The following is a 24,547-nucleotide window of genomic DNA, read 5'->3' on the forward strand; positions in this document are numbered from 1 at the left end:
AGAAGAGACAAGCCAGTACAAGGTAAACACTGAAGTTGTTTTAGTAAAGATGAAATGTCTATGAACTTTTGCTTCTGAGTATTTCTTCATTCAAAAAGAAAGAATATGTTTCAGATAGCCTGAAATAATCACAGAGGAGGAATGAGTGCCATAGCAATTTAAAACAAGGTCCTTGTAATCTTATATTCATGAAGTAACACAGTCATTACTTCTACACGGCCAGAACAGTATCGACAGTTTAAATGAAGTAAACAAGAAAGAATCTACATAACCAAAAAGTAATGCCTAATTATTCCTCATTCATAGTCCCTAACAGAATTATGATATATTAAAAAAAATTACAAGGAAATGATTCTAGCATACAGCCAAGAGCATAAAATTTTACGTGATAAAATACATCCAATGAAGTGAAAGAGGAAGAAACAATTTTCCTGTCGCTCAGTCCTATTGTGCCTCCTCTTTTTTTTTTTACTTCATCAGGAACTGCTTTCTATAAATGAAAACTTCGAATCCTTCAGAAGAATTTAACTTTGTTTCACATTTCACAACGCTTTTACATTTTTAAGGTGCACTTGATAGACGATTAGCTACTATTAAAGGCGGGGGGCAGGTGGGGAAGGGGGTGTGGGGGGAGAAGTGGGAAGAGGGATGGCATGGGAATTACAATCCCAGTTCAGCAAAGTCCAATTCTTGGTATAACAAGCGAACTAAGACAGCTTTCAACATGGATTTGGAGTTTGAAATGAACCACCATATAAGTGACAGAAAAAGGAAGGATCATTCACCACAGTGTGTATTGCAGAAAAATCTATATCTGCTTTTGGGGGATGCTTTGGACATTTCACAGTCCTTGGACTGTGACTGACATCAGGTCTCTTCCCTCCTCTTTCATCCCATGTAGCCTCAAGCAGCTCTCACAGCCAAAAGTCTGCCTCTAATTTTAGTTACCACTCCTGGCACACGTTGTGTCCTAGATCACTGAAAGCCTTGAATTAATACATTAAGACCCAGTATTAAGCTACAGAACTGACAGCTTTATGGACTGCATTCAGCCTGGGAGGAAAGCTACCCGGCATTGTTTAAACAATTCCAGTGCCCTCTCCACGTAGGAGCAAGATTTTCCATTAAAAACAAACAAAAAAATCAAATGAAAAAATCTCCACTAGTATTTTACCCATCCCAAGATTATTCAGATCGCAAAGGTGTATTCTAAGGGAGAAGGGAAGGGCTAAAGAATGTCAAAGCACAACCTTTAACCTCCTTATACTGAAAAGCTTGGAAAAATTTTCTCCCTGTTCCATTTTCCCCACAGTGTTGCCTTATTATGCAAATACAGTAGGCATCTCCATTTTTCTCTTCTTGATGCTTTTTCACCTGCCTTTATGTCTACAGGGACTTGTCTACTAATGCAGCTGATGCAGATAAGTTAAAACAAGCATACTGCATCTTATGTGCTCCTGAAAACACTCAGGAGTGTGGTGGTTGGTAACTACAGTCTCATTTCTGGTGAACATTTACAATGTCCAGTACAAGCAGATCAATTGTTAGCACCAACTTGTGAGAAACCAAGGATGAAATGGAACTGGCAGCTGAACTCCCTCCAGCATTTTAATGGCAGTTTGCTGCATGCTATATTTATGGCATGAGGCCAGAACAAAAGCAACAACCAACAAAATGAGTTTACATAGAACTATTGGGAAAATTTTGCAGTCTGGCACTGTAAGAAAGCACCTCTCATTATTTTGTCTTTGTGAGCCCCATTACTTTAAAATATTAGGTCATGCATACTGTGTAGAATCCACTGGGTATTGTGTTCTCCCATCCACTAACCTGTCTAATGATAAAATAATAGTAATAATAAAAAGGCCCATGATTGTCTCAAAAAGACTACACCTTTTTTTCAGCAGAAAGAACAAGGTAGTAAACCACTATGTTGTGTATATCATTCATCTAATAGTTACATGCTTAGGTATAGAAAGACTACCAATGAAAGCTCCCTAATTCATCTGAACTCAGACAGGATGGACTTGGCCAAACCAGTAAGAAAAGAATGCATTTTGCTTGAATATGCATCCCATACATCCCATGCCCAAAAGCTTCACAGGAGCCGTGAACCAATTAGATGATACAGCAAGAGGAAATGCATAAAAAAAAAAAAAAGACTTACAATAAAATAATCTTCAGTGAAATGTCTCCATATTTAGTTAAACACCACTGCTGATTAAAGCTGTACATGAGATCAGTGTGGAATCCAGAATTGTTGCAGCTGACAATCATTAGCAAAAGCCTGCTGTCTTCTAGTTTAATCTTCATATATTAATTTCATATACAAGGAAATATAACTATTGGGAAATACATAGCTTTATTTAGGTCTTGTATACAGATACCTCCGTAAAAATACATTAATGTGCTTTACGCTTTGCAACAAGCCAGCAAACCTACAGGATCAAAGGAATACATAGTAATCACTACAGCTGAAACCATTTTTCTGGTTAGTTCTTCACTTTTTTGCTTGCCTGACTGTGTGGGAGATAAGATGCTCAGCTACTGAAATGGGGTATGTGTTGTGGGCAAAAACAGAAAAGAAAAAGAAGTTTAGCATAAAAATATCAGGATGCATAAAAAAAAAAACCAAGAGGCTTTCTTCTTCCATGTGATCTTCGTCTCTACACTATTTACCTTAAGACTGTGTGTGCTAATCTACAGTACAACACTAATGCAACATTCCAAACTGGGCAAACAGGACACTAGGAAAACCACTTCCAAGTCGGGAGAGACACTTTCCTTCCTGATAAAGCACTGGGACAGTGTTTGTAATTTTGAGGCTTTTAGATCTTTGGCTATTATTGTTCTTGTTTATCGGCAGTGCAATACAACAATTATTTGGGGGTTTTTTTGAGATGGAAATAATATTTTCCTTTGAGCATATGAGCTGGTCTTTGCAACTGCAATTCCTAGATATTTAGAAAAAAAGCTACAATTAGTAGCCAAGTATTATGTCCCATACACAACCAACAGTCCCTGCTCAACTTCACAACCATACATCTCATCTCCTGTGTTTCTATTGTCTATTTGCAGATTCAATAACTTAATTAATTACAGCTAAAAGGCTCTGATGAACAACGGAGGTTCCTTGCACATTGCAATGTGTAAAATTGCTTTTTCTCCCTGACAGGAAGAATCTGGCTCTCTGTGTCACAAATCTGTGTTCTCTTTCCATGTGCTGTCTAAGCCAGTACTTTCTGTACCCCAAAAGGCAAGTCTGGGGGCTAATTCATCCTGCACTACTGTACTTAGACACAAGTATCTTACCAGCTAGGCAACAAAAGTTTTTACCAATTAGTGACCCCACAGATTTGCTGCTGTTGTTACCTTTTAGTTCTTTTAATACTGCTCCTTCTAGGAACAGGCCGAACTCCTGTCTGTAAAAGGACAGAACAAGTCATGTTGAGTTCCTTACAAATCCTGTATTGGGTCAAATGTTGCCTTCCTAAAGCTCTTGCATACTCAGTGGGAGTAAAGAACTTGAATCTGAAAACAGAATCATCATCCCACATCACCCTGAAGTGTCCATTAACTCTCCCACACTCAGAAATCAATCAAGATGAGCTTCCTCTCAAGCACAATGAGCCTAAAATACAAACCAGACTGCTCAGAACAGGGAGACAAGGAATTCAACTTCAGTCAGATGGCTTTCTCTTCCTCCCTCCAACCTGCATCAGTGTGAAGAGGACAGGATGCTTATTCATGAGCCCCTGCACAGGGCTCATCCAGAGTATGAGCCAGCAGGATCCACAAAAGGTCCATCATACAAAACTCCCACAGTGGAGATGTGCAGGGTACAGCTTATTCCCCTCTGCTCACTTTTGAAGCAATCCTTGCTCACCCCAGCCCCCAAGCCCTTCCTTGCAAAACCTTGAAGCCACCACTCCTATTTACATCTTTTACCCCATGCCACAACCCCGTGTTGCCACCTGTCAGTCACAGTTCCATTTGTCTCCAGGAAGGTGAAACAGGAGGAGGAGGAATTAAGAAAGTGGAAGGACCTCTGAATTGATTAGAAATGCTGAGGGTGGGAAGGATGGGGGATGGGGGGAAGGAGGGAGGGAGAAATGGAGATAGATTAGAGGGTAACAAAACTGGAGAGGAAGATAAACAGAGCCAAAAAGAAATATGTCCTTTGTTCATTTAAATGGCTCTCTGCTCCCAAGCCCTCTGCATGACTAATGCCATGCTGTGGTGTGTAAACCTCTTGGGCACATAACAAAAACAAAGCATAATTTGGCCTGAACAAACAAAGACCTAAGCAACAGTGATTGAATTCACCTTAAAACAACAAATCAATTCTTCCCTATTAATGCCCTAAATACCAGCGTAGGAGCACTGTCCTGTTGTAATAAACAGCCATGTGTTCAATTACCGTCTGTTTTCCCAACTACTGCTCTCTCCAGTAATTACACCTTGCAATGCATTCTACATTGACATTATATTAATGTGCTGGGAGGAGAAATCCTAAATACAAATTAAATCAAGGCTAAACATCTCAGAAAGTCACACGTGCTAACAGGGTGTTCTTCTGCAGAAAGCACAGCCTGATTTTTCTCTTCATTCACTTTTCACTTTGCAAGTTTGAAAGATTGCCCCAAAGACTAACACAGCAAATCTTTCATAAGCTCTCTAAAGTCCACTTCACCTGAAGAAGAAAGCTCCCCAATCACAAGCGTTTCCTAAGTATCATCTTACCTCACATCACCAACAGCAAATCAGCAGCAAAAAAACCCCTTCAACAACAGACAGGCGACAACAAAATGGGGCAAGAAAAACAAAAGCAGAAAACATTTTGGACTGAGACAAAAGCAGGAGAATAAAAGTTTAAGAAAAGGTTTCTTACCCTTTTGCAGAACCGTCAAACAACTTCTACTGACTACTAAATAGCACACAGCAAACAGACCAAACAAAAGCTATGATGAAAGACATATTTACTCGTGCAGGGCTCCATCCCCCTACCTCAACCTTTCTTTCCTTTTCACGTACACCCACACTGCACCGTTTGCATTGTGTTGTTAAATAACCAATAGCAACCCAGAGGAAACACTGGAAGAGTTTCTATGACGCTGTCGAGCACCAGACAGATGCTTGGCAGTGTCAATATGTTCTTTATATTTGGGTTGTGCCAAGGTTTGAAATTAAAAATAAAATAGGAATAATGATACTAGGAGAGGAAGAGAAAGATGGCAGAGGGTTAGTGCACAGATGTACAATAAACTTTTAAATCCATGGAGTACCATCCTACTTGCTGGGTTTTACTTCTGCAATCTGAACTGTTATGGAAATAGATCAGTATTTATTTCTGCAAGAAATTTTACTAGAATTTTACAAGAAATCAAAGTAAAATACTGGGGTATACCAGTGTGTTGGTTTCATGTTCTAGGGGGGAGGGGTGGATTTTGCCTGAGGGAAGCTCCACGAGGCTGGGGAGTGGGAGGGACTCTCCCTACTCTGGGAGCTTCCCCTGTGAGCTGCTGGCACTAATCGGAGAGCTGATTTAGTGATGGACAGCTCAGGAAACTAATGAAAAGTTATTTTGCTTTCACTAATCACCTTGGATCAAGCTAAGTAACTCTCTTTTGGTTTCTGGCTCCTGGGGTGGTGTGGTGGCCTCTGGCCGGGGCACTGGCCCCCCGGTCCAGCTCCGGGCTCGGCGGGGGGCCTGGCCCGGCACTGGCCGCATGGCCCTGGCACTGGCCACATGGCCCCGGCCCTCCAGCTCAGCTCAGCTCGCCTCTCCACGTGGCAGAAGAGACCTCCAGCTGCCCATGTGGTTTTCTTCATGATCTGGATACAATTTTAACTTCTTAATGCCTGGATAAGATTCTTGATCTCCTGAGCTCCCCTGAATGAGAAGGAATAAAGCATGGAGTCCACAGAAGTCAGTGGAATGAAGATAAAGTTCCTGATGGGAAGAGATTGAAAAGATGCAACTGATAAGTAGCTGAAAACCTTTTTTGTGGGATTTGAGGGGATTGTGACTTCACTAAAATTCCTTTAAACTGTAAAATATACTTGGGGAGGTTTGGGTGCTTGAAAAGAAGACTTTTTGCCTTGGGAAAATTGAGCTCTCTGTTTTGGGATTGGAATATGAACAGAAACATTTGATAGAGAAGGAGATGAAGAGAATTTTGCTTTTTGCACCAGCCTGCCTTTAAAAGTAGCACCCCATGTGTGCATCGTAACCCATAGCACAGCTCTGGAAGGACTGTGTAAATGGGAGGAAAATTCATGGTTCTGTAGGTCCCGGGCGGATGCAGACTGTGAAGGTGAAGACAACCCCCCAAGCCTAAATCAAAAACGGGACTTTTCTCTCCTGAGTGAACTGAAATGATTATTTGGGAGGATAACTGACTGAAGTGTTCTCTGTATGTTGTTGGTAAGAAATGTGGAATGAAGGGAAGAGGGAATAATCTAGGAATCTTATTCTGAATTCTTTTTGTGTTATTAATAAATTTCTTCTTGTACCTTTTTAAGTTTTGAGCCTGCCTTGTCTCTACTCCTGGGTCCTGTCTCTAAAAGCAATTAAGTATATTAAGATTGGCAAACCCAAGTCACACCGTGACAACCAGCTGCAGATTTCTAGGCCCTCTAGAACAGACTCCAAGGTTTCAGCTGCAAAGACAGGCCAAGTACATCTAATGTAGGTATGTTCCAAAATCAGCTCCAAAATAAAATGCTCTAGGTGCTGCAAAACTCTGCTGACTTGAGGATTCAGAAGGAACAGAAATTTGCACATTTGGAGGAAATCAAATTTTGAAAGTTTTTCTGACTAATATTACAGATTTCCCTCAAAACCACAGTGTGTAACATTCAGATATATTTAAGTGTCTGTAAAACAACTGTTCGTTTGTCCTTCTCAGGTCATTAGATATAAAAACACCCCCTAAACCTCACCAGGTTTTGCAACTCATTTTTTGACTAGTTTGCGTTTTTTCATTTCAGCTGCCAAACCAAGTCAGGGGAAAAGCTGTTTCCACCTGACCCAAAGTGTTTTATTTAATCCTAATTGAAATGTTTTCATTTCTCTTTCAGATTAATCATCTTAAACATTTAAAAACAAAAAATATCATTTCCAAAGAAACATTTTGTCTAAAAATGTTGACTGTTCCAAATTTTCTACTATTTTTTGGCTAAAATTAACTTGCTGAATTTCTAAATGCTATCAGTCCTTAATTACTGTGTAACAGGTTTTAGGGTGCTTAGGGCAGAGAGTTCCCCCCAGTACTCCTTTATTTGGTTTTTGAGCACTTTTTGAATTAATACATTATGGAAATCATACACATATAGCACGCTTCCTCCTGAGGCAGTGCAGAAACCACAATATAATTGAACTGTATGACAAGGAAAGATGCTGAAAGAAATTCTACCTTCCTAGTACAGTTTATGTACAATGCAGGAGATGTATACAGATGCGTAAAGCTGGCAACCCTCAAACCACCTTAAAAATATCAATGTTAAACTGACATGTATCCAATAAAACTAAGCAACAGCTCCAAACTTAAGAGTGTTTTTACAAGGCAACTTCATTAGCTAAACAAGCAAGTGGGAGTTGCTATAAATGTTGTTCCTTGCCCTACTAGAGGCTTTCCCTTGCTTCTGGTAAACAGAAGACACAAGACAGCCTTGTGAATAGCTCATGGCACAGACTAAGATCGAAAGCTAATCAGACAGGATGACAGGTCATCTTAATCAACTTCAAAAGCCAATCCACATGCTCATCGCAGTTCCTCACCTCCCCTTCCCGCATCGCTCTCTCACTCATTTGGCTGTATTTCCCCCTTCCCCCTCCACTCACTTTCCACAAATTGTGCTGTTAAGAAAGAACGCAGGGAGCCCTTCAGGTCTCAGCATCCCGGGCGCAGGTGGTGAGGAAAACTTTGAAGTGAGCTCTCCGCTAACTCTAGAGCTGGCCGTGCCTCCTCCGTAAGCAGCTCTTATTAAAGAAAAGACCAAGCATCCACTAGAATAAAACCAAGCAGGCCTATTTAATTAGGGCAAATACTTGATATCCACTTCTTCATGTTAAACCACATAGTCACACAAGGCTGGGAGGTCTGATTAGTTTTAAAATGCACAGTCGTGACAAGTGCCTCGGGGGTAAGAGAAAGGGGGAATAAAAATCCCACAAATCCTGCTAGCTCAACAAATAGGTTTCAGCTAAATGGTATGTATGCTGCCCAGATTAAGATGTTACTATTCAGCAAGGGCTTGAATCTTTAATATGAGGGACAAGAGGCCTGAGAAACAGGTGGCTTGCTCTTCACTCTTGAATAAATTATATCCCCGAAAGCTGCAGCACACAAGCACCCAGAAGGAGCTGGCACACTCCCCCATGTTCATCTGGGTATTACAGTCTGGGGCAGAGGTTTCTCCAGCAGTTATCCAAGGACTGAAATGAAGGTCAGAAAGCTAATGGCTTTTCCAAGGGAAGGGGGAAATGAAAATAAAATAGTAATAATAAAAAAATTAAAAAGAGAAAGACCATACAAAAAACAAAGGCTAACTGCAAACTGATCAAGGTGGAATACAACAGGGGAAACGCACAGCAAAATTGTGTGGTGTCAAAAGTGACAGCAAATTTTGAAAACCCCCACAATTTTGAAATGAATCACAGCTGGTGAGGAGTCTGGCTACCTGGTGGATAAAGGACAGACAGGAGCCCAAATAATTATTTTTGCCTTGCCAAACCACTTACATGTTGTGCTGTTAAAGATGGGAAATGAAAAGAGACAGCATCTTTCTTTGGCTCCTGCTTGTTCAATATTATGGAGTGAACATAACTTAGACAGAAATTTTAATTGTAGACATTCATCAGAGAATACTTCCCTTCTGAACAAGGGAGGGGGAGAGAAAGACTGCATCTTCTCTCCAAAAGCACTGGTTTCCTGTATCTCACTTGACCATAGTGCTTTCTTCTATATTTAAGATGCTGTATCAGCACCTCAGATGCCTTTATTAAAAGGAAGAAGAAAAATCCAAAAGCTAAAAACCTTTTGAGGATGTAAGATGAGAGAGTTGGAAGGGAATCTAAGCAAATTTTGAAAACATCCATTGAAATAAACCATGACTATCAGGCTAAACTGTTGGGAAGAAAAACACTTAAAAACTGAAGGCAACAAATAAATAAACTTCACTTTGAGCAAGTCAGAGCTGGCAAGGCTTCAAACTAGGCTACCTCTGTTCTAGAATTAAAGCACTTGTTAATAAAAATTTAAGCTACAGTATTTAACGGGGCCTTCTCTTCACATAGGCCTATTTCACAATAAACTTTCAAATTTTAAAATTATTTAAAATTATTTAAAATTATTTTAAATTATTTTAAATTATTTTAAATTATTTTTTATTCTATATATGAAGAGATATTTCCATATGGCAGGGTCTTTGAAAGTAGCACGTGGAAGTTTGATGCTGCTCTGCTCGACAAGAAAACACATATTTTCTGGTGACAGACTGCAGAGATGAACATGGAAAACACAAGGCACCTGAAGCATCCTTCCACAGCAGCAGGAGTGTATGAACAAAACTTGAAAGTACTCAGCTGAAAAGTACCCTTGTTTGTCCTTCAGTGGAAAAGCATTACAAAGCCTCTTCAACACGTACTCTGTCAAAGGGGCAGTGAAGAACCAAATAAAAGAATTTTAAACCTCAACCAATTACAGTATCCCTAGGCCTTTCCCGAATCAGTGCACTTTATTTCTTCCCGTCTCATCAGATGTGATCTTATTTAAAAACAAGAGTCTGCATTTCAAAGGCCACCCTTCTTGTGCCCATGAATGGCCTGCTTTGGAATCTAAGGATTAAAAAGAGGGAGACATCTCGATTTTTTTACAAGATTTGCTGATTAAAAGTTTGATAATGCTACGAGATACTTCAACTAGAGAGCCTGAATTCAGTATGGCTCACTTTTATAGATTACAGAACTGCTTAAACAACAGTCATTTAAATTACCACATTAACAGGTGTTGTGATTTATAATGTAAACTTAATAATCAAATACAAATAGCCTTTGGGGGATGTTCACAAGACAAAAATCATGCCCAAGAGGCTCTTCTCATCCCTTTTTTCACAACAAGTAATTACTTATAGTACTGCTGTCTATGATAATACATGAAGCTACAGTACTCACATTGCCTGTTAAAGCTCTGCAAATACACGTATTCCCTTCTTACTAAACAGCTGAAATTAATTGCTCCCCCTCTGAAGACCTAAGGACTATTTGATCAAAATGTTGGAGCAGGAAAAATATGGAACACGATAAATTAATAGTGTGTGCATGTGAGTGTTCATATATAATGTCTAAATACATACAATACATTGTGTGTGTGTGTGTGTGTGTGTGTGTGTGTGATACGTATGTGTATCTGTGTATGTGTCTTCATGGAAAATTCAAAGTATTAGTTTAAAAGACCCAAGTGAACTGAATTTCAGAGGTCTTTACCAAGGAAGAATGAGCCATGCAGATGAATGACCATACCCACACAATCTCACATGTCTCTGACAGTCTCTGTCATCAGGTAGATGTTCATATGATCCTTCTTTATACAGAATTCCTATGAATTCCATACAACAACATGGATCTGGCCTCAGAAGACACCTCAGAAGGTTTTAAAGATGAACAGATACATAACCTTTTAAAACCATATACTGCCAAAATGGAAAAAGAAGATTGATTCTTAATGAAAAGTTAGAAGATGTAAAGAGCCGAAGAACACTCCAGCTTATTATAAAAATAAGAAGAAATTTACTTGTTTGCCTCTTTCTTTTCCAGAAGCCAAGCCATGCGTTTAGGGGAAAGGCTACAGAGATTTCAGAGATTTAATTTTCCACAAGCACAGGCCCTAAATTAACAAACAACAGTCCAATCACATTAATAGTGCAAGGAAAAGCTAAGTGGTTGCTTTGGTCTTTTCTTTCACAAACTTGTGTCAAGCTCAGACTTCAAAGAGATTTCCATTTCATTTCTACAAATGAAGAGAGCAGACAGACAGAGAATCTCTCCCATCTTCTGATGCCTGAAGAAAACAGAAGAAAAACATGCCTGTATCTCATTCTCCTAATGATTTCAGCTGCAAAAGGAATCCCATGGTTGGCAGACGACCCTCGGGGCAAGGGCTTGAGGTCTGTCACAGTGTATAAGGCTTCTCCAAACCCACTCCATTATCTTCATTATTGTATACCAGGAATAAAAGGGGACTGACTCCTCTTCTGAAGCTCAAGTTAGAAAGGACAGAATGTTTCATGTAAAATAACATTGTGTGACTTCAGTAATAGGTTTATGCCTTTGGGGGCCTAATACTAAAGCTGCATATAAGGATTTTCCACAGAATTTGAGAGAAGAAAAGTGAGCACTGTATTAGTAATGAGTAAAATTCCACAAGTTTTACATTCACTGAAACACTTACGTCTCTGTGTCAGCATATTTCAATAACATTGTCAATCACATACTTTCATCCAGCAGCAGGAAAACGGCAAAATTAGGGTGAAAAGAAAAACAGCAAGGAGCTTTAGAGCTAAATATAAACCCCTATGAAAACATTCCCTCCAACTCATATCCAAGGAGGAAAAGGAAGTGATGAGCTTTTGGAGAAGTAGGTAGTGCAAGTTCCTACAGGGCACATTAACCAAGGGTATATGTAGAAAAAATCTACATCAAAACAGTTTATATGAAGTGTGATGCTTCCCTCATCAGCTCATGTGAGTAGAGAGATGTGTTTGTATTTGTGCATATGTACATGTGTGCATTACTGCACTCTGAGCAGTATGTTTAAAATGTAAAAATTCGTATCCTTTACTGACAAAATTTACTAATTTTTTCCCTTATTATCTAACAAACATAATTGAGGAAAATTGTTTCCCTTGTATCAATAAAGTTTCTTTGACAGAATCAAACCTGTTATCAATATTTTTGAATAGCTCACTTGTCCTTAGAGCCTGTTTCAGAAAAGAGAAACCCTTTCCCTGACTGATACGGGGTTTGAATTGAGACCTAAAATTGTCTAATCAGCCCTTTCTTTTTTCTGATTTTGAAGAAACAGGCCATTCGAGAGAATGCTTGAAAAGCACATTTCCCACAGCAATTGAGAAGACTATTTCAAACAATAAAAAGAGAGCAAACATAGCCCATTGTACAAGTTAAATAATATATAAACTTTTGAGTACATAGAGAAATGGGAATCTGGCTCATATCTGGTCTTTGAAACATTCACAGGAAATTGATTTAATTAAACCTCAACTACTGGTGCAAATGTTTCCCTTTCTTCCCGAAGGGAAATAAAGTATTATATTATTCTTGTTGACATAATGCAGCAAAGCTTAACCAAGATTCTTGACTTCATCCCACAAAGCTTTACAAACTAGCAAGACCAAAAAACATTACTAAAATATGCATTTATCACAACTGCTGCATTTTTACCTACATGTACTATAAAAGATTCCCACATGTAACACCTTATTCACATGGAAATTTATTAATATGCTAATTACCTGACTAGCAACCAGTGATGACTTACAATTTTACGTTAACACTACACGAAGAAGACACGACAATAACTTTCTGCTGGAGCTCAAACAGAGAAGACACTGTGTTGCATTAGTATGTAACTCATTTAGGGAAAAAGACTCATATTTGTAGAGGTCCTCTAAGAACAGTCTAGCCATCTGCACCCAGAAATATATATTTTTTAATTAGCCACTCTAAAAACAGCCATGTTGGCTGAAGGGAAGGGGAGGGAGGCTTGTCAAAATGATGCATTTGTTCCTCACCACCTTTCAATGCTCTTATGCAAGTCTAATTTTCTTCCTAGCCAGCTCACCTCTCTGCCCTCTTTTTGTTTCATGTGCCATTTCCCATTCTCTTCTAATTTCTGAACTTTTGTTAATTCATTTTTAAGGAAAAAGGGAAAAAAAAGTTCAACTCTCTTCTATTCATTTTTTCCTGGATGGGGAGTAAGCAGAGACATGAATATGGCACCCTCATAATGATTTAACTAGGGCTTAATGAAATTTTCATCACAACCTGCTGTTCAATTTAATGGCCTTTAAAAGACAATAGAACAATGGCTAGAGGGAAGAAAAGAGTTTTTGTCGCACGCATTTGCAAAGCCCAACATTCAGTTGCTCCCCCTCCTCTCTCTCCCAATCTCTTCACAAAGCTGTAGATCTTTAGTTTGTACTGTATATTTTCATTTTAGTAGAGCTGAGATAATGCACAAGTTCTGTAACCATTCTCATGTCTATCTGTGGCCTTTCCTTAATGGAGTCTGTGCAGCTTGTACAACCTTATACTCAACAGAGTATTTGTACATTGCCCAGAGCTCCTTGTTTTTTCCTCTGTCAGATAAAAGCCTAGTCTCCTTCCCACCCATTCCCCCCCAATCTCTTCCACCCAAAGATACAGAGTATGTTATGGCACTGACCATTACATAAACCTAAATGCAAAAGAAATGTTGTAAGTAATATTAAAAAAAATGCTTAGACAGAGAATTTGCTTCCCAGCAGACCCTGCATGCTCCAGTCAAGAAAAGCCTAATTTACAATCCTATCATGCTCGTGTATGTGCCAGCATGTTTGTATCCATACTTTCATTCCAGTATGCAGGTTTTCCTTAAATTTTCTCGTCACTTCATGCTTTAGCACTAAGGCGGGCCCTGAGAGCCCTGCTTTTAAACATTTGGAATAGATTTCCATAACAGGATAGGTAAGTGTAAATGAAAATAGAGTCACATTACTGTGCACTAGGAAACAAGGCTCAGTATGTTCACACAATTAGCTCGCAGTGCCCCGAAAAGGGAGCTATAAATATGCATGCAGATAACTTTCGAGAGAAAAATGAGGACTTTGACTCTGCCCCAAACAGGCAAAAATTAAAAATTCTAATCTTTGGTCTTACCCCACAGAGCACAAGTCCTACTGCCACCAGCTGGAGAGAGGTTCTCAAAAAGACACCTGCTCTCCAGAAATGACACCTATAAGCCAAAGCTGAAACTTGCTGGCCACACATAATGCAGGGAACACCTGCATTCCCTCTGTCTGTACAGCACTGACACTACAGATAAACAGACAATGATGCATCCCACAAAAAAGCTTTCATGAATTCTCAGTTTAATTTCTTGCCTTTCAAAAAATGACATGCACACTAGATCATTTCACAAAAACACTGACATTGATGATAATACTTCTTTTAGTTCTAGGAATGGGGAGAGGGGTGTAAAAGCCCCCAGGTGATTAAAAGTAGCTTATTGCAAGCATAGTGATAAGGCTGCAACTGTAACAGAAAGACCACCAGACTCTTTTCTGGGCAAAGCTAAAAACGTTAGCTGTGATGGGACATTGATAAAATTTACCTCTAATGTAGAAAATAACTGTAGGATCTTTAATTCTGCTGGCAAAGGAAGAGCAAACAGAGCAGAAAAAGGCATGATTAAAAAGTATATGTATCTAAAGGATCTGGAGAAAAGAAAAAACAGAGAAAATTTTGGCCAGCTTCCCAAGCCTTACCTTCTGGCTCGTTTTTGATCAGCTCTTCCATTTTCCTTTGCTTCAGGGTGTCCACGACATCTGCAAGGCTCCCCTTGCGCCTTTCTGGGGTTCCCAGGGCTGTGCTGGACAAGGACTCTCCACTCTGACGCCCACCTTCTTCTGCCTTCAAGGGTGAGGTAGATGAGTTGTGCGGGGCAAATGAAGACATCACTTTATTGCCATCAACTTCCTGAAAAAGGAGAAAAACAAGATGAAACATTCTTTTCTTGAAGAAGGGGAGGGAAATAGAAAGAAAGAAAGGAAGAACAATCCTTTGTTCTTTGAATTCATTGCTATTTGTTCTTCTGTTGAAACCTTTAAAAAAGTCATGCAATGCTTCAAAAACACCCAGAACAAAGCCTATCCATAAAGCATAAACCAAGATTACAGGCTGGAGTGAACAAAGATCAGCTTGCAAGAGAGAAACATAAAATACAGTTTTTCCCTAATTGAGAAGAAGTGTTGTTCTCATAGGTTTCCTAATAACAATGGTATTGATCACCTCTAATTGTTTGTTCTTCTACACCTCTCCTTCTAAAAAAAACCTTCAATTTTTACAAGGACCATTAATTTCCTGACTTTATAAAGTACTTAATGCTTTGACTGGCTAGTTGTTTTAAGAAATAAAATAGCAACTAAACATTAAATGTCCTTCACCCTACAACATATTTTTACTCACAGTTCAAGCAGTTCTCCCATCTATAAAGGATGATGCTTTCTAATCCTATTCTCTTTTGTCATAAACCTCAATTTCTTGTAGAAACAGTATTTTTCACAAAGGTGGTCCTAATGACTTTCACTGGCAGCACAATGGCAAAACTCTGTGACTTCCTGGAACGTGCATACAACCCTCCTCACGTGAGAGTCCACAGAGGTCTACTCATTAATTTTAATGGAAAGCAAAACTGGTTCCAGCATCTTCAAACTTGCCTTCATTAATGTGAGAGCCTTCTCCTCCATATCTCCTCCAACATAAAGCAATGTTCTCTGCACATATTCCTTCTCTTTTCATGTCAGTTATACTCTACCCTTCTGTACACATCTCCCAAACCCATTTTTTCCTCTGCTAATATATGCCATCTGAATCTGAAAAACTTAGGTCAATGTCTCCAAACAAAGACTGCAGCAGAGTAATACACTGCATAAAATGTACTACTGTAAACATGTATAGTTTTTATTTAGATGTGATTTTCCAAGGGATTTTTTCACTATCCTATTACCTTACATTTTTGCACTCCAGCTGTTTAATGAATACTATTTCTTAAAAAAGCCACTGAATCATCTTGCGATATGAGTTACAGACTTGGTTGAAAAAGCCTTAATAATTTTTAAATTGTTTCCATTTTTTCATTTAATTTCAGAGGTTATGAAGGTGATACATATATCTATAAATATGCACACTTGTGTGCATATTAGAGATTTGTGTTATAATTCTACATTGTTTTGAGTAACTTTCATGCCTCTGCGCTAATAAATCACAGTATTTCAGAAAAAAAAAAAAAAAACTTTTATGAAAAGAACATAAATTGCTACCAAATATTTCAATAAAATTTGAGTAAAGCTACATGGAAAACATGCAATAAAGAAAATATATTTATTTTCACAGGCTACTTTGTTGTGGCAAAAAGATTACCTATGGTTAAGAAAACTTTTAATGCAAACAGTTTTGAGCAGCTTGAATGTGTTATACTAGTGAATAAATTCCCTAACAGAATCGGATTTAACTGAGATTACAATCTGGGCCATCATATGCCCCAAAAACTAAAACCAGTGATGTTAATGAGAGACTTTCTACTGACGTCAATGAGCTTTTGACCAAGCACTAAAAAATTTTCCAAGTCCAATCAACAGAAATGCTCCTATTTTTTTTTCCTTCCTTGCAACTCCCTCCATTTTTGTTCTGCACTTGGAAAATTCCTAGTTGCTAACACCAGACTTCAAAACTTAGTTCAAGCCAAATGCAATTTTTTTCACATATAAACTTGAGTAAACTGATTTTTTCACCAATCTAAACAAGCAGAAAGGATAACTTCAGCATCATTTCAGATTTTATCTAAAATTCAAATCTATTATCACCAAGTGGTAATTTTTTTCCTAAACACATGGCTAATAGAGGAAATATCTCGAAAGCTGCTTTCTTATTCACACTTTGAGACAGACATGCCAAATATCATCCTTAGTTCTTAAATCTACCTATGCCATCAGTCATGTATAGGAACAGTGTGTTTCTTCATTTTACCAGGAACTAGTTTCTTGTTTTAATCCAAAGCAGGTCCCAAAGACTTTCACTCCTGTTTCTGGGTGTCACACATTGGTCACAGATACAAAGTACTTGTAAAAGTTGCCTAAACATGTTTCCATGTACATCTGGCATACATGCAAGTGGGATTTTTAATGTACAAATACATTCTGAGCATAAAACCATTTTGTTATAAGAGAAGAAGCATAAGAACACAAGGATTGAATGATTATTTAAAGTAACATAAGGTGGCTTTCAAACCACAAATTGCTAGGCTTCCAAATGAAATTCACAAGTGTTTTTAAAACTGCCTTTCTTTCTGGGGAAAACGAACTGTGAGGGGGACAATGCAGTAGTCTGTGAAAAAAGCATCACGAAGGGACTCTGAATACTCAGTTCCTAGTTCTTTCAAATGCACTGTGAAACCATGGAAAATATCACCTTTTTTGACCCTGCATTTCAGTTTCCTACTGGTAAAACAGGCACAAGTAATCTCTTATATTATAAAGGTCTTGGAATGATAAATTCAACAATAACAGAGATACCCTCCTACTACAATGTTGGCTAAAAGCATTTATAATACCACAGTTAGAAAGACTTCATAGCTGGATAAGAATGGAAAGTGATCTACACAGATTTTTTTTTTAAAGGTAAATTATATACTAAGATATACAATCAGGAAACTATCTTCCTCAAAAATGTTTCTTTAGACCACTTGGTTAGGTGTGCACGTATGTAGTGTTTGCATATCACATGCATGGCTATTTATACACTTGTGGGATTTAAGACTTAATCAAAACACATGTACAGTAGGGGAACAGCTGTAATCACATCTCAGTGGGCTAAATTACAGTACAGCAGTGAATTATTCATTCAGAAGGATCTGTAGCAATCACACTTCCATTGCGTGATTTGCAATCCAAGAGGAATCCTCTCCTTTCTGTGCTGCTGGATGAGGGCATACCTCAGCTTCTGCTGCTGATGACATTTCAGCATGTATCCTCCAGCACACCAGCTCCAGAATTTGCTTTCCCACACACCCAGGATCCTTATATTCTGTCATTCCCAACAATAACGCAAAATGTGCAACAGTTATCTTGGCTTTCACTTCATGTCCCTCTCTTTTATTTTGTTCTTTCTTATGCCATTACTTGGAGACGTGAAAAAGCTCTCAATGGGTCTGGATTTTTACTTCTAGCATGTAAAAAGAAAGGATATTCCCACCACATAAAACCTGCTCATGTCAATGGCTGCAGAAAGCCAAAAAATTTCAAGTAAACAAAATCATCTGATATTGCATACAAAAGTTTAACTATCACCCTGAAAACACTCAGAGAAATCCTTAATGGCAAGAAAGATATATCAGCAACAGTTTAAAATTAATCCCTGAGAAGTTCCCTCTATCTACTACTGACGTTTTACAACTAAGTCCATCAAGCCACACACAAGACCCATCTCTCAGCCACCAAAACAGTAGACACTTTTCCTGGAGAAAGTCTATCTCAGCTGTATAACCATTTCACCCGTTCAAGTCTGATTACATTCCAGCCTCTGGCACTGTTAATCCAGGTAACAGTTCTATGCAGGCAGCAGCTGCTTGGTGGACTGGGCTCTATTGTTCATTTGCATGGCGAATTGCTCTGCTAATGTGCACTGGCCCATCGTTTCCTCCAACTCTGAGCTGGGATCATACTCACCAAGCAAACACCTGATGCTGCTGCTTCTTGATTTCCCACTTCGGAAAGGCAGACAAGGACCTACACAGATCTTGATGAAACAAACAACCTAGGCCCTTCTTCCCCCCTCCAAGCAACAGCAACATAAAAGGGGCTGGCCAACCTTTTGTGTCTTCTGCTTCTGTTCCAAGCTAGAATCCACAGGAAGACTTGTTCATTTACAAGAAAGTTGCCTCGATATTGCCAAACGGTTTTCCACCAATGGAGGAAATACCTCTTCCAAGGTTTAATGATAAAACAGGCTTCTGCCCTTTCAGGATGAGGTCAATAATCTTCCTTTGTTAATCTTGGGCAAGCTTTACTTAATCTAGCCCCCTTGTCACCTTTGTGATTGACAGGAAAAGTCATGTCACTGGACAATGGACTTGTCCTCACTGAGCAATATCTTTTTTAAAGATTACACAATGTTACCCTTGCTCTCATAAAAAGTGCAAACATTGTGCTGGTAAAAGAAACTGTTCATTCCAGCTGTATCTTTCAAATTGTCTCCCTCTGTTTCCAGGGTCCAAGGGAGGCCTATTTCAGTTCTACAGGGGAACATTTAAAGGCTTAATTAAAAGAAAACAGGTTGTACTCGGTGAGATTTCCAAAATATCTCCAAGTGCTCTAAATAAATCTCATCTTCTCCTTCCTCATCTAGAGATGCACATTATTCCTGTCTGCAATTAAACTCAGACACTCTGCTTCTGTGACATTAAAATTTTGTCCCAAACCAACCAAGAATCAAAGCAGAAGAAAATTGAGAACTAAGTCTGAAACTGTTAATTACCACCATATGCTATGCATGAAGTCTGCATCCGCAGGAAAAAAAACAAAAAACCCAAAAAACCCCACGAGAATCAAGCTGCTGGTTTTGCAGCCAAAAACACCTGGAATAAAATACTTGTGTCTTCAAATCAAGCACAGATATTGTCTGATTTTAAGAAGTCTGTGATCCTAAAAGCAACCAAAAAGGTTCTTTTTTTCAAAGCTGGAATTTTGCCCATGCTTCACTCTTTTAGAATGTGTAAAGACCAAAGGCAGGTTTTTTTCTCTGCTTTCTATATTAGACATGTAGGCCTATCTATTTTATAGTCTCCATAGTGACCAGGAAGCTGGCAACAGTATGACATAAGAGATAATCAGAAAACAGAATACTTCACTTTTCAGAAGACAAATTATTATCCAGCAATTTAGTACTATTTCCTATTTTTTAAAATTTATTTTCCACAATAATATTTTAGGAAACTAGTATCTATGTGTAAGATTCAACAGCACAGCTACTTCAAGTAAAATTCTGGAAGCTGTAGAAATACTTGCATTGCCCACAGGAGGCCCACCAGCAATTATGAGAAAATTCAACTTGACATTTCTAGTATTTGTTAATGTTTAAAAGAACCAAAACAGACACACAATATTCACAAAGCAAGAATGATCTTTAATTTTTTCTTAACCTTCCATTTACAATCTTTGCTTTAATAAATGCAATTAACTTACTTCAGGAGCGTAAGCACCATTACCTTTCAATGGGAATCATATTTTCAAATCGCTTAAGTGATTTAGAAAACTGTCTCCTTCTACATTATGTGTCACAAAGGTTGCAGAGCAGGTATTATCACAAACTTGCCTGGTTTATGGTGGCTGTCAACCTGGCACTTTCAGGAAGATGAAACACATATTCCCTAAGGCTTCCCAGTGGACACTGTGCTTTCCGTATGTTAGAATTTCCTTCCATCTATCTCGTATTTAAATAGGTCTTTTGTCTGTAAGTCTCCTTCATGTGGTAAAGTTGCACACCAGTGGTGGAGAGGAATGATCCCAAGGAGATTTAAAAGGAGACAGTGGAGGATACAGTAAGCAAACAGGAAACTGTATAGAAGGTAATAGAAGGGAAAAGCAGGTGGAAGAGGACAAATACATCATTAGGAAGTATTGACATCATCCGGAAGAACTGACACATAACCCAAAGAGGGATAGAAGTGGTTAAGTGCAGCATATAAAGATGTACATCCAAAGGTTATGGATCTGCAATTAGATCAATGCAAACCAACCACTATCCTTATATTGATTATTTCTTTTCCTAGGATTGTGGTTTTAATGATATAAGCAAAATCAAACACAATAGAGAGTGAAAAAGCAAGTGAATGGATTGGAAGAGTCAGCTGAAGAGGTCATTGTGGGAAAGAACTAAGATTTTTACCTGAATTAGGTGAACTAAACATAGTAAATAGAAACACACTTTTTTTTTTTTTTTTCTTTTTACTGTGACCATGCTACTACCATCAAGAGAAATACATTCAAGTCATATGCTGATTTGGCTTTACTGACACAATGTATTTGGAACTCCAGGAGCCATATCTTGGCGGTACTACCAAATATTACACTTACATAATCCTGATGAAACTTGTTCTCGCTCTAAAATGTTAAAATTTTACTTTGCAATGAAATTTTATTTATTTATGGCAATCATTACTAGCTTGTCTTTCAGTTTGTATTTATTTGACATCAAGTGCTGTATCTAATTAATTACCTCTTCTTGATGAAGCAGAAGATACACTGGCGGAAGTTTCAGTGGGAAGACGAACAGGTATTTCCAGTGTTTGATAACTATGAACCTGGCTAAAAATTGTTCAAAGTTCAAAAAGATAGCCATCTGCCATAGGAACTCTGCTACATCCAGACACTTTTGTTTCTTTTATCTTTTTTCTTCATATGTAAACTGAGATATTAATGAATACTTCCTGCATCTTGAGGCCTTTCTTAAATTGATATAAAAAGCCTAGAGATTATAGGCCAGAAGCCTCACAGTTGTTGTGTTCTCATTTTTATTGATGCAGTATATATTCAGCCTTTACATGACTTCGTCTGAAACCGGAAATTGGCAATTCTCTCATATATCAACTGTCACCCCACAATATCTGACACGAACACTGAAACATACCTTGATTTTTTCCAAATATGACTATACTCAGACTGCTGCCACAAGTGCATGAGCAAGAGAAAACTTCTAACATTTACAAGGTTTAGAAAGGAGTTGCAAGGAACTGTTCAGTCGAATTCACACAAAAGGAATGATTTATAATCCATTTTGCACTGATTTCTAACTTTATCCTCTGAGATTTAGAGAGCGTAGGAACAGCTTTTTCAAGGATTTAACTATCTACAGGTAGAAGGAGGTGCCTAGCAGGATTTCTGAAAATGCACAACAATATACATATTAATTTAATTCTCACTGACTTCATTGTAAGTGTCTGAAAATAAAGAGCACAGCACAACCAGCAGAGCATGACTGGGTGACTCTTCGTGCCCCTTCACCAGACCATTATCAGACTATCTCTAGCACAGAGCACAATCTGATAACTGAAGGTTTAAAACAACCATTTTTTTTTTCTCCACTGGTTGTTCTACATTCCAGCCCATCCCCAAACATACAGCACAAGCTTAGTATTTCTTACTGCTTATCCCATCATTTCTACTTGATTTATTAAAAATTGAAGAATTATATGCAAACTGTGGATCTGTTTGTAGTAAAAATATATGAGAAAATGTTGTGAGTGAAATTTTAGAACTTTTTTATATTGAATGCCAAGCATGGGTTTTAAAAATTATTTTCTTCTGTGTTCTATAGTTTGGATTTATTTTTAGCCCACTTCTTTGTCTCATTTCTTGCAATGAAGTGCAAGAAATACATAAATATATAAAAGTAATTTGCAAATCATTAGATAGTAAATATAATAAAATTGTAACAAATGCTTCGTAATGGGTAAATGTGATTAGTGGCATGATTCCTGACACCGATACTCAGACCAGATTTCTCCTACTGCTTCTTTCTCCAACTAAACTCGTTTTAAGAAAATAACACAATATAGGATTACATCTATTTGCTCTCAAAACACTTAACAAACAAAACTGGCATCCTGAGAACTCCTAATATGTTAGCTATAACCTGCAAAAACAAAGAACATGTTGTACTACGGGAGCCTTGTTATCTTTGTGCTAGTAATCTTCATGCTTAAAAATAATAAATAAAGCTCTGTAAAAGCACTTTTAAGACTTTTATGAGCTCTTCCCTGAGGGACTAAAGATCGCCTGCAAGACCTTGCTAAACAAAAAATAAGACTGCTTATCAAAACAGCTTGGTAGAGGCTTCAGCATACATTAAATCCTCCTAATAGTTTGGAAATCATGCAGTATAAAACGATTATCTTTGTAAAAATGCAAGCTTACTAACCACATACAACAACTCTGGCTTGTGAGTGTAATAAAACCTATGTTGAGTGTCAAAGTCAGTTTGATCACCAGCTTTGTTACTATGAAACAAACCCATTGTCTGTGCTAATTCCTTGAAAGAAGGGGAGAAGACTATCTGAACAGAACTCAGGATAAAAGGAATCCCATCAGCCACCAGTGGCTCCTGGACTGTTCCCAGCTTTCACACTACAATTCACTACAGTTTTCAGATGGAACTGGATGTCAGATTACTTCATCTGTTCTCCAGTAGCCTACAAAAACTTGTACCAGACAGATTGTCTCACTTCATTCATTTGGCTGGGTGGCTGAGAGGAAGGTAAAGAAGAGCCATATATGAAATAGTTAAAAACTGCCTTCTCTCTGTTTAAACTCAAGGGGAGGATATCTTGTCAGAAAGAACAACCCTCAAAATAGGGAACAAAAAAAAAGAGAACATCTGCACCCATCAGGAACTGTAGTGACAGCACAATGGCTTAAAACTGACAGAAGGGAAATTTAGGTTAGATACACAGAAGAAATTCTTCCCTGGGAGGGTGCTGAGGCCCTGGCACAGGTTGCCCAGAGAAGCTGTGGCTGCCCCATCCCTGGAAATTTCCAAGACCAGGTTTAATGGGGCTGGGAGCAGCCTGGGATGGTGAAAGTTGTCCCCACCCAGGGCAGGGGCTTGGAATACAGCCTTTAATGTCCCTTCCAACCCAAGATATGCTCTGATTCTGTGAAAGGTAAATATGTGGCTAAATAAATTTTTTAAATAATCATGTTTATGCATGTTGTGTATTTTTCATGAGCCTTCTCAATTCACATCTATTTATCTGTTTTTATCTTGTATTTGTTCTTTTGCTTTTCAAAAGACTATAACAAGACTTACAAGATTATAACCATCAAAATAGTCTTCGCCACCATAGAGATTAGCATCACACTATTTCTTTCTTCCAAAAGCAATCTTCTGGAAGTTTTCATTTTCAAGAAGAGCCAGAAAACATACATTTATTAAAATGGAATAGCTACTTGAGAAATAGCCCCACTATCTCTACTGATGTTTACTACAGCGTAAGAATAGGAATTAAAAAAAATAAAAAAATAAAAAAAATTATTTTGTTCAGGATATTAGTCTAATTTCTTTTTGCAGTGAGTATTATCCAACCCAAGGGACTCATGGAACTGCTTTTACCTAAGTTCTCTATTCTGCTACCTGCTTTTCACAGACTTCAATTACTTAGTCTACTATTAACTCTCTTACATTTCTTAAGTAATGTTACAGGACTTTCCCAAGCAGTAACTGGCTTCATCTTCTTTAACAATTATTTACAGACTTTTTCCCCTCTAAAATTTATTTCACCTATTCTTCTCTTTTATAACTTGATTTTCTTCCTATCTACAACCATTACACAATTTTAGTGAAACAGAATTTGGAATTGTAGCGTAAACCAAAGTAGTTTTTTCACCTTTGGAGGAAAGATTGCACAGGATATAAAATGAAAAGGAATACATATATTCTGTGCTTATAAACAGAGAATAAATCCTTTCACGGAAAGAAAGTTCCACAGAATATGTTTACAGAGTAGGACTAAAACTTACTTGGATCTTGCACACTTCAAAGGACAGTATTTGATCAAAAATGCCAAATATATCAGGATAATTACTAAAAATTAATGAGACAGAATTCAATCAATGTAACACTGATATATAAACATAATATGGGTTACAGCTATTCAGAACTTTTTAAATTAATCCCCACAAAATAACTTTGTGGTATTGTATATAGGACAAGTCA

At 38.1% G+C, this 24,547-nt stretch overlaps 1 protein-coding gene across 15 annotated transcripts in view; it reads right to left on the reverse strand.

Moving 5' to 3' along the window:
- Window positions 1-24,547, reverse strand: part of SOX5 (SRY-box transcription factor 5) — a 608,434-nt gene that overhangs the window by 200,793 nt on the left and 383,094 nt on the right. For all 15 annotated transcript variants that reach the window (XM_056508516.1, XM_056508534.1, XM_056508524.1 and 12 more), the window contains one exon: window positions 14,548-14,758. In XM_056508516.1, coding sequence (XP_056364491.1) covers window positions 14,548-14,758 — 211 coding nt within the window. The remainder of the gene's footprint in view (window positions 1-14,547; window positions 14,759-24,547) is intronic.

Source organism: Oenanthe melanoleuca, chromosome 1A (assembly GCF_029582105.1).
Source record: "Oenanthe melanoleuca isolate GR-GAL-2019-014 chromosome 1A, OMel1.0, whole genome shotgun sequence".
Lineage (NCBI taxonomy): Eukaryota > Metazoa > Chordata > Aves > Passeriformes > Muscicapidae > Oenanthe > Oenanthe melanoleuca.